This window comes from Castanea sativa, chromosome 6, assembly GCF_040712315.1.
Source record: "Castanea sativa cultivar Marrone di Chiusa Pesio chromosome 6, ASM4071231v1".
Taxonomy (NCBI): domain Eukaryota; kingdom Viridiplantae; phylum Streptophyta; class Magnoliopsida; order Fagales; family Fagaceae; genus Castanea; species Castanea sativa.
Genome location: NC_134018.1, coordinates 29106129 through 29117205, shown reverse-complemented (window position 1 = coordinate 29117205; position 11077 = coordinate 29106129). Strand labels below are relative to the sequence as shown.

At 36.7% G+C, this 11077-nt stretch overlaps 1 protein-coding gene and 1 long non-coding RNA gene across 2 annotated transcripts; one reads left to right on the top strand and one right to left on the bottom strand.

The window, feature by feature from the left end:
- Window positions 1-1664: 1664 nt before the first annotated feature.
- LOC142639182 (uncharacterized) lies at window positions 1665-2094 on the top strand. The gene is made up of 3 exons (XR_012845143.1): window positions 1665-1752; window positions 1842-1895; window positions 1977-2094. It is a non-coding gene; the product is annotated as an uncharacterized LOC142639182 (long non-coding RNA).
- A 2362-nt stretch (window positions 2095-4456) lies between these two features.
- LOC142639752 (F-box/kelch-repeat protein At3g06240-like) lies at window positions 4457-6898 on the bottom strand. Its single transcript, XM_075813891.1, has 3 exons — window positions 6836-6898; window positions 5409-5591; window positions 4457-5278 (listed from the first exon to the last, which is right to left on the bottom strand). Exons 1-3 carry the CDS (start codon window positions 6896-6898, stop codon window positions 4457-4459), a joined length of 1068 nt encoding a protein of 355 aa, XP_075670006.1.
- Window positions 6899-11077: the final 4179 nt, after the last annotated feature.

Sequence of the window (11077 nt, the reverse complement as noted above, 5' to 3'; positions counted from 1 at the left end):
GATAACATCAATTCATCTCAATCCAACATCCTCTTTTTCTCTTCTTAGTAGTTCATAGTTTTTTGGGGTCTATGTGAGTGACATGGAGATTTATAAGTAAATGATTTTGTCTTTCGCTTGGGCGGACAGGGGAGATCTCTGCTACATGACAGGGGAGAGTGAGAGAGAAGAGTTGAAGGCCTAGAAGAAGCTAGCCTATGTTGGAAATTGCTTCTCCAATTTGTTAATTTACCCTATATAACAACAACAAAGCTTTATTCCCATAAATTTGGGGTTAGTTATGGATCTTTAACATTAATCGGGGTTGGTCCCATGTATTCTTCTCTGCCATTCAATTATATCCAAAATCATACCTTTGCCACTTCTTTGATTAACTTGTCATTTTTTACTACTTGCTTATTTACCCTATAATTGATACAATTTCTCCTCGTACCATACTTGCCAATACAACTGGAAAATATTTTACCATACCAAACTGGTATAATATCCTCTTGGAAAGGTATCGGTATGCACTTTAACTCGTTTTGGCTATTTGAGTTGGTAATTCTATTTTAGGCCAGTACAATAAAAGGTTGTTTTTATAAATTTGTTAAAACTAGACACCAAAGTATGCAGATGCTAAGCTTGCCAAAATAGCATTTCCAGAAGGACAAGATCATTCACTTCTCCCACTTTTTCTTCTTCCACATCGTCCACAGCCCCATGTTGCCCACTTCTTCTTGGTTTCTTTGCTAACCACTTTCTTTGTATTTCTGTTTTGACTGCACAAACACTTTTTATGTTTCTTGGTTTGTCTGTCTAGCAGAACAAGTTAACCTACCCCATATGAATCTTTGGTAACACGCACACACACACATATACATGGACTTGCATTTTGGGCCAAGGTTGATTAGGTTGTTGATTGCTTCTATGAGGAAAAAAAATGTAAACCTGGGCAACATATTAGGATGGGCATGGACTTATATTTTTATTGGCTCTTACCAAATTAGCAGGCTCTAACCAAATATATAAGCTCATGAATTTATACATAAATATACATATTTTAAGTTCATAAATATACAAATATATTTTTTATAGTGGTAATTCCAAAATGGTACACCAGTACCAAAATATTTTGTTCCTCTAGCCCTTCTTATTGATGCTTTTTATTTGTTATATATATATATATATATATATATATATATATATATATATATATATATATATTGTTCATGGTTGGCCCCAAACCCAGAAAAAGGAGGGTTGCAGCAAATTGTTGGCTAGCATAAAATATAGTCACTCTATTATTGTTTTATATAAATTTATGTAGATATGTATATATGTATGTGTCTACACGAAACCTTTACTAGCCATATTTGCCTTGTTTCATATACTGTCTGCTTTTTTGCTATCTTTTTTGCATATTGAATTTTAAATCTCATGCCATTTTGGGGATTTACACATATTTCACTCTATTTTGTTCTGGGTTTGCACGTTGAAAAGCTTGTCATTTATGAGGGAGTGGTACTCGTGTTAGTGTTCATGTCACATAGTTCTAACTTCATTGTTGCATCTTTCTTCTTATTCTTTAGACATTAGGTTTGTTGGATGGCTCTTATGCATTGAGCATCCCTTACATTGTATAATTCACGTTACTCATATTTTTCTTGATGCAGCAATCATGTTTGCCAGATAATTGAAGCTGAAGGCATCAGTGATCCTTTGGTCAATACTCTAAAGCACTCGCAGACCTCTGAAAGCCTGATTGAAAATGTGTTTTATAATTATTTTATTTATCTTTATCCCCCATTTCCCATTATAAGAAAAAACCCTGAGGATAATGAACCCTTGCTTCAATGCAGAGCTTGAACCTACTTGCTCGGATATTAGATCCTAGTAAAGAGATGAAATCTAAGGTTAGTCATTAGTTTCTTGCACCATGTGTGAAAAACTCATAATGTTTTTTTTGTCTTACTGAGTATGTTGATGCATTCCAGTTTTATGATGGACCAGTTAATGGATCAAAAAAGTTATCAGACACAACAAAAAACCCTGAAGATTTTGTAGTCTTAACTGGAAATATGGTTGACAAACCCATATCAAATGTGAATGCCAAGTCTTTTCCTATCTTCCCCCCTACCCCCCCCCCTCCAAAAAAGAAACTCCCCTTCTAATTTTATTTTGTTGATTAATTTTAAAACTGCTTTTTCATTACTATCATTCTCACAATGTGAGGATGTGATGCTAGAATCGCACAATGTGAGGATGGAACCATCAAATGTGAGAAAAAAAAAAGGGAACCACTAAATGTGACAAAAGAACTGACACGTGATGTTGGAACTGCACAATGTGAGGATGGAACCATCAAATGTGAGAAAAAAAGTAAGGAAACCACCAACTGTGAGAAAAGAACTATTACTTATGATGTTGGAACTGCACAATGTGAAAATAGAACCATCAAATGTGAGAAAAAAAAGTAAGGGAACCACCAAATGTGAGAAAAGAACTGTCACATGTGATGTTGGAACTGCACAATGTGAGGATGGAACCGTTAAATGTGAGAAAAAAGTAAGAGAACCACTAAATGTGAGAAAAGAATTGTCACATGTGATGTTGGAACTGCACAATGTGTGGGTGGAACCGTCAAGTGTGAGAAAAAAGTAAGGGAACCACCCAATGTGACAAAAGAACTGTCATATGTGATGTTGGAACCGCACAATGTGAGGATGGAACTGTCAAATGTGAGAAAAAAAGTAAGGGAACCACTAAATGTGAGAAAGAAACTATCACATGTGATGTTGAAACTACACAATGTGAGGATAGAACCGTCAAGTGTGAGAAAAAAGTAAGGGAACCACCCAATGTGACAAAAGAACTGTCATATGTGATGTTGGAACTGCACAATGTGAGGATGGAACCATCAAGTGTGAGAAAAAAAAATAAAGGAAACACCAAATGTGAGAAAAGAACTATCACATGTGATATTGGAACTGCACAATGTGAGGATGGAACCGTCAAGTGTAAGAAAAAGGTAAGGGAACCACCAATTGTGAGAAAAGAACTGTCACTTGTGATGTTGGAACTTCACAATGTGAGGATGGAACCATCAAGTGTGAGAAAAAAAAATAAAGGAAACACCAAATGTGAGAAAAGAACTATCATATGTGATATTGGAACTGCACAATGTGAGGATGGAACCGTCAAGTGTGAGAAAAAGGTAAGGGAACCACCAATTGTGAGAAAAGAACTGTCACTTGTGATGTTGGAACTTCACAATGTGAAAATGGAACCATCAAATGTGAGAAAAAAAATTAAGGGAACCACCAAATGTGAGAAAAGAACTGTCACATTTGATGTTGAAACTGCACAATGTGAGGATGGAACCGTTAAATGTGAGAAAAAAATAAGGGAACTATCAAATGTGAGAAAAGAACTGTCACATGTGATGTTGAAACTGCACGATGTGAGGATGAAACCATTAAATGTGAGAAAAAAGTAAGAAAACCACCAAATGTGGGAAAAGAACTGTCACATGTGATATTGAAACTGCACAATGTGAGGATGAAACCGTTAAATGTGAGAAAAGAAGTAAGGGAACCACAAAATGTGAGAAAAGAACTGTCACATGTGATGTTAAAACTGCACAATGTGAGGATGAAACCGTTAAATGTGAGAAAAAAGTAAGGGAACCACCAAATGTGAGAAAAGAATTGTCACATGTGATGTTGGAATTACACAACGTGAGGGCGGAACCGTCAAATGTGAGAAAAAAGTAACCTGGTGTAGCAGGTTACCTATTAGTGGGTACTGTACCCCTTTTTTTTGGGAAGTACCATAGAATTACTCTTGCCTGAGATAGCGAACGTCGAGGTTGATGAATCCGTTTTTCTAATTCTTACTACAAAACACAAATAGAAATATAATCAAGAAGGATCAAATAAGTTCAGATCTAAGATCTAATACTGAACATATATAGAAGATCCGAATAAAAATGAGAAATTACAAAATACGGACAGAGACAGCAAAATCGGAATCAAATAGATTGAATTTATGGTGGAAATAAAGAGGAAGTACTTGATTTGGTTAAGGCTAGCTACAACAAATTTGAGATTATTGAGTTATAAAGTTAAAATTTTATTTTATTTTATTATTTTTTTTAAAGAAAAATCTCGAAGGGAACATTAGAGCCTTACACCTTGGCCCAGGCTCTTTATCATAATTTGTGAGGGTTTTCTCGCAAGGGGGGAAAGGGAGAAAAAAAACATAAAACTGAAAGGATCTGAGGAGGAAACAAATACAAATTATGATGAAGAAGAGTTTGAAAACTAACGTGAGTGTGATCCTATAGTTGTAGGTAGCATTTTACATGGAAGTTAAAAAAAAAAAAAAAAAAAAAAAAAAAAAAAACATTTTTACCATGTTTTGACAGGAAATGACCTACAGCTGAAGTTTTGTAATAATACAAAGAAATGTGAATCTAAAACCTTTTTACTATCACCGCAGCATCTTTGAGGGAGAGGAAGCTTGGAGTGTAAGCAACAATTTGATACTCTTCTTTCATATTAGTGGTGATCTTTCTAAAACTTCCTTCCTTTGGATTGTAGGAAACGAGATCAAAATGATGATGCAATGTAAGAAATTCTTGACAATAAATATATTTTAACATCAGGATTTCTCCATTATCCAAAAAAGCTATTGCCTTAGGCGTCACACTAGTGGTGATCACGTGCATTCTAGTCCAAGATTCCGAGACACCACAGTCCCCCATCACCCATAGTTCAAGAACTGAATTATTAAAAGGATGACATAAAAACAGTTGGTCCTTCACTGCACCCATGCTCATCATATTTCTCATTTTATGGGAGATTTTCCAGCATTTAGCAAATTGTGATGGTCTTGGGAACGGTTGGAATTGCTCATTACCAAGGTTAAAACAACATAGAGATGTCTCATCATCATTAACAACAAACCAATGAAGGGCTCCATTAAAAAATGTTCCATGCAATGCCGAATAATGAATAATGTTTGGAGCCTCACCAATGCTTCTCCATGAATCTGTACCAAGAGTATGTACCTCAGCCATGTATATATTATGACTGTGCCCCTGCTGCTTAAAGAATCGTAGCAACTTGAATTCCTTAGTCTTGGAACTGAACCCAAGAAAAACACAAGGAAAGAAGGTGTTTTCTATAACTCGTGGAATGATAGTGTACTCACCCAAAATTGGATTGCAAACATATAAATTCTTCCGACGATAATTCCTGAAGAGAAGCAATCCCGTACATGATGAACTAACAATCTGTAAGTAGTCGTCAGTCTTAAACTTAATGGTTATTCTTGTGGGCCTGCTGCCTATGACAAGTCCTTGAAATTCGGATGCCCTTAACTCAACCATATGTAAGTGAATGTTTGGCCAATAGGCTATTAACAATGGGTGCAGGTGCAGGGTATCTGAGATTAGAGTGAACCATTGTTTGCATACGGACTTGCACTTCACTATGCTCTTGAATGGAAGCCTTAATAGTATATCCAACACGATATGGTACGGAAGCTCCAATTCCAAAGGATGATGCCTTATTGATTGTCTTCTTTTTTCCATGACCAACCAACTTCTGAAAGGAAAGGAAACAAATAATCATCATAACTAATAAGAGAGAAATCATGGAAGTATTTTTTATTTTTTTGATCAAACAATGAATAACGATACTGATCGAGCATCATATGAATGAAGTTCAAAAATTTGTACGTAACTGATCGATGGAGATACCGAGATAAATATTAACTTTAAATTTAATACTATCAGTTTGCTTTAGGAAAACAAAACTACAAAGAACAATATTTAAATTCAATTCTAAAAGATGATTTTTTCAACAAGAGAGAGAGAGAGAGAGAGAGAGAGAGAGAGAGGGTAAATTAAAACCTTTAATGGCTATTGATTATGCACTGTTGTGGATTCCCGTGCTCAAAGGAGTGTGAATTGTGAAGTTGGAGCCCTAAAATAAGAGCTTTTATAGTGCTTATTTTAGTTACAAGTATTAATATGGAGCCCTAAAATAAGAGCTTTTATAGTGCTTATTTTAGTTACAAGTATTAATATATAGCCCAATGGGCTTCCTTCTTTTAATTTCCAGTCTTTAGTCCTTCAACTCCTATGTTTACGTAAGTGATTCGAGATTCTTCTACAATACCCACTCAAATCATAACCATTAGTTTACGTCTACTTACAAGTCAAGTCACATAGAAAACGGGTCTTCCTAATATGGGTTCTAGGTTGACTCATATTTCTTGCATTTGTGGAAAAATATTAGATTTAAAATTAAACGTAACATATTAGATTATTGGGTAAGGAAAAATAAGTAAATATTTTATATCAATTGCATCCCAATCTACTCAATATTGGTAGTAGATCTAGCATTAGAAGTATTCATATTTGAGAATTGTACCTCAATTAATTTGGTGAGGAATTTCATTGGAATTTTTATGTGCAATAATATTTTTTTAATATAACTCGGCTATACAATCAAAATGACTAAATTATAAATTAATCAAATTACCTTCAAATATATATAATAAACATCAATCACACAACAAAGCTTCCACAATTCCAAACGAAATGCAACATAAATACTGAATACGAATTTTACTTCTAATTTTAAAGATTAATTCAAAAGTAACTGCAGTTATAAGAATGCTAAAGAGATTGTGTTTTATTAAATAGAGCTCAAAAAAATGATTGTAAATTTGTAATTCTCTTTTAGTCAAGAAAGAACATCCAACTTATCATACTAAATTCAAACTATAAACAAAGAAAATAAAATTCCCTTCTTTGAAAAATAGGTCTAGTCAAGTTAGTTACGGGTAACCCAACCACATCCAGAATATCAACCAAGATAGTCAATACTGTACTGGTACCGGCCATATCGGAATGTATACCGATATCGAAATATCAAAATTTCGTGCCAGTTTAAAAACCGGCCGTACTGGCCATACCGGCTAATTTCGGGTAGTACCGGCCGATACCGGGCGAACTTGCCAGTACAGAAAGAAGTTTTTTTTTTTTTTTTTTTTAAATTTATTTTTTATTTTTTAAGTTCTGTAATTTTTGAAATTTGTTAGGGTAAAATGGTAACTTATTTGTATTAACTTATTAGTATATTATCTGTTTTCTTAGTATACAATGGTAACTTTTAAGTTTTCTATTTTTTATATTGTGTTTTTTCTTTTTCTTTTAATTGATACTAAAGTCTAAAAGCATAAATAATTTGTTCTGAATTGAAGAAATCTTTTGTGGTAAACTTTTATATTTATTATAATACACACACACACACACACATATATATATATATATTTATAAATATAAAAAATAACGGTAAACCCGAAACGGTATACTAGTATTGATTGGTATCAAAATATATTATTCCACTGGTCAAACCGGTACAAACTCCAGTACGAGATTTACTTCTTTGACATCAACAAGTCAAGAACAAGTTGACCATTTTTCCTTTAGGTCAAAATTGATTTGGATCCAATTTTGCCAATTCTATTTTCCAAGCTGAGTACAATTTTTTTTTTTTTTTGCTAATTCCAAGCTGAGTACAATCAAAGTTATAGATTCATGTAATTGGCATTTTTTGAGAGTGCGGATTCGTATTTGTTTTGGAATTTTGTTTCACTAAGAAATATATGAAACATTTGGTTATGTAGTTACTTATATGGATTCTAGAATTCTTGAAGGGATTGATAAAATTGGGGTATTCCAGTGCAAGGGAACACCAAAATTTGGAGACGAAAAAATAAAAATGCTTTTCCGATTACGTTCAGAAAAATTGTCCAGTACTACCACATACTATATTATTTTATGTCACAATTGATATTAGCGAAACATGTGTGTATATATATATATTCAGGGCGCCCTGCTCACGATTTGTTCATAAATATATATATGATTATTTTCTATGGTATAGTCAATTCCAACCAAGCATCTTAATTACTACTTCGTTGTATAATAAATTGCAGTAAAATTCTTCTATTATCCAAAAAAAGCTGAACTTTATCCTTAGTTAATGACTTTTATATTTATTAAGTTTCTCTCGCTGACCTAGGGGGCGGCTCTCAAACCCTAGCCAGTGCAGTAGAAAGTTGTACTGCCTAGTGCAGTTTCTTTAGTTCTCGTCGTTGCTTTTAGCAGGGAGTGAGAGGTTCTTGGGATAGGATGGAGAGTTTATCGGTTCAGTGGGAGAGATTGTCTTTGACAGAAGAAGAAGGGAGCCCGTATCAGTCTGAAGCTTTTGAGCAGGGGGATGGTCATGTGGTCGCAGCGAAGTTCTTCACTCACAGAGTCCTGAATATGGAGGCAATTGCAAGGACTTTTAAGTCTTTATGGCGAACGAAGAGGGGATTTGAAGTGAAGGACGTGCGCAATCATGTGGTGTTGTTTGTCTTCGCGGACAATGTTGATGCAGATCGTGTTTTAATGGGCGAGCCATGGAGTTATGACAAGTTTCTCGTCTCGTTGTAGCGCTTGGATAAGAGTGTTCCAGTTAAGGAGTTAAAATTTAACATGACTCGGTTCTGGGTTCAACTCCATGACCTTCCTATAGGTGATATGAATCCGAGGTCGGCATGCCATATTGGGAAGGTTATCAGGGAAGTTCAATCGGGGATGAAGGAGTGGGGTTCCTATGATAGGAGCAGCTTCATACGGATTAGGGTGAAGGTTGATACCTCCAAACCGCTGTGTAGGTGGCGCAAACTCTGCATGGAAGATGGTAAGGTTGGCTGGGTATGATTTCGATACGAACGATTACCAAATCTCTGCTACTAGTGCGGGTTGTTAACGCATTGCGATAAAGATTGTGATTTGTGGGTGCAAAGCCAAGGACGTCTTACAGAGAAGGACCAACAGTTCGGTGGGTGGATAAGAGCTCCAATGACTTCTCCCAAAAAATGCTCTGTTGTCAAGGTTGATGGGTGTAAGGACGAAGTGGACAGGGGAAGGCAGCAATCTCCGACTCCGGATGTTGGTGATGAGATGGATAGTAGAGAAACTATTATTGCTGGTTTGCAACGGCCTGGGGACGTTGTTTCAAGTGGTGCAGTAAGGGAGCAGAGTATTGAGAATGGGGTTGAGATGGTGGGGACTTCCGTTGGGATGGGTAGTAGTGGACATGGAAATTTTGATAACACACTTAGGGAGATTGATTCGGCTTTGGCTGCATTTGATAAAACTGATTCTATAAGTCTTCAACCTAGGGATGGTAGTTCGGTTGCTCTTCACTTGGAGGATTTAATTATGGGTCAAGGGGCTGGGGCAGAAGGTTTCTTGGTAGTGGTTCAGGATGATCAAAGGGTCTCTGTTGATATGGAAAATGGCACTTCATCGAGTGTTCCACTTAGAGGGTGGAAAAGGTTAGCTAGAGAAAGGGATGTGGTGCAGGTTGGCAGTCCAAGTGCTGGGAAAAGAAGTGTTGATGAATGCTTGGAGGGGGTGGCAGATTTGGTACCTACTAAACGACGATGTGCTAGCGTTAAAAGCAATGAAATGGTGGAGGCTGTTGCTCAGCCTCGCCGAGGCCAATGAGTTGCTTAGCTTGGAATTGCCGTGGGCTTGAGAACCCACGTGCAAAGAAAGAGCTTGAAGAGTTGATTCAGGCACAAGCTCCCCTAATTGTTTTTTTTGTCAAAGACGTGGGTTGATAAAGAGCAATTAGAAAAGGTTCAAGTATAAGGTGAAATTTGCTGGTTTATTTGTGGTTCAGAGTCAAGATAGAGGGGGTGGTCTGGCACTCCTTTGGCAGCATGGTATTTAGGATGGGTTGATAGCTTTTCTAGATTCCATATTGATGCCATAATTCAAGGTGGTTCGCCTGAGGCTTGGAGGCTTACGGGGTTTTAAGGAGAACTGGATACTAATGAAAGGGAGGAGCCTTGGAATATGCTTCGTATGTTAAATTCGAAACCTCACCTCCCTTGGGTGTGCATGGGAGATTCTAATGAAATTCTCCTCTTTGAAGAAAAGCGTGGAGGTAGGGTACGGCCTCATGGTCAGATGCAGGCTTTTAGGGAATTCTTGGATACTTGTGGTTTTTTGGACTTAGGTTTTACGGGACCTGAGTTTTCTTGGCAAGGTAATCGGCATGGGCATGTTATTTGGGAAAGGTTAGACAGAGGGGTAGCTAACTATGATTGGATGGCTAGATTTCCAACGGCAACTATCAGACATCTTCATTGTGTAGCTTCAGATCATAGGCTGATTCTGCTGGTATTTGATCCGAATGGGGAAGTAGCGAGGTGGAAGCGCAAACCATTTTGTTTTGAAGAAATGTGGTTGGCAGAGCAAGAATGTGGTGCTACAGTTAAAAGGGTTTGGGAGATTCAACTGAGTGGGAATCCGATGTTCCGAGTAGTGACAAAAATTAAGAGGTGTAAAAAGTTGCTGGAATCTTGGAGTAAAGATCATTTTGGTAGTGTTAAAAATTAGATTAGATTGAAAAAAGAGTTGCTTTGGAAAGCTGAGGAGGATTCGGCCAAGGGGGGTAATCATGATGTGGTGGTTCAACTGTGTAGGGAATTAAATGTTTTACTAGACAAGGAGAACCATATGTGGTATCAACGATCTAGAGCTCAATGATTAGCTTGTGGAGATCGAAATACAAAAATTTTTCATGGGGCAACCACTCAGAGAAAAAGGAGGAATTTTATTAAAGGTATTCGGGATTCTCATGGTGTCTGGGTTTCGGATGAGAGTGATGTGGTGGCAGTATTTGTTGATTTCTACACTAGATTGTTCACATCTTCAAACCTGTCAGACTTGGAGCGTGTGTTGGTAGGAGTGCAGCCTGTGGTTAGTGATTCTATGAATGAAGCCTTAACTAGACCATATGGTAGGGAGGAGGTTGAGGTGGCACTAAAACAAATGGCTCATTTTAAAGCTCCAAGTCCAGATGGGATGCCTTCTCTGTTTTATCAAATCTTTTGGCCAGATATTGGCATGGAAGTATCGGATGCAATCCTTTCCTGTCTCAATTCAGGTAATCATTTGAAGTCTATCAATCATACTTTCATTACTTTGATTCCAAAGGTTAATAATCCTGAAACG

Coding starts and splice junctions, on each gene's coding strand:
- LOC142639752 (XM_075813891.1), bottom strand. CDS start 6,898: ATGGCCGGTACCAGTACAGTATTGACTATCTTGGTTGATATTCTGGAT. Junction 5,592..6,835: donor TGGATGTGGTTGGGTTACCC/GTAACTAACTTG, acceptor CTTTCCTTTCAG/AAGTTGGTTGGTCATGGAAA. Junction 5,279..5,408: donor ACCCTGCACCTGCACCCATT/GTTAATAGCCTA, acceptor GACTACTTACAG/ATTGTTAGTTCATCATGTAC.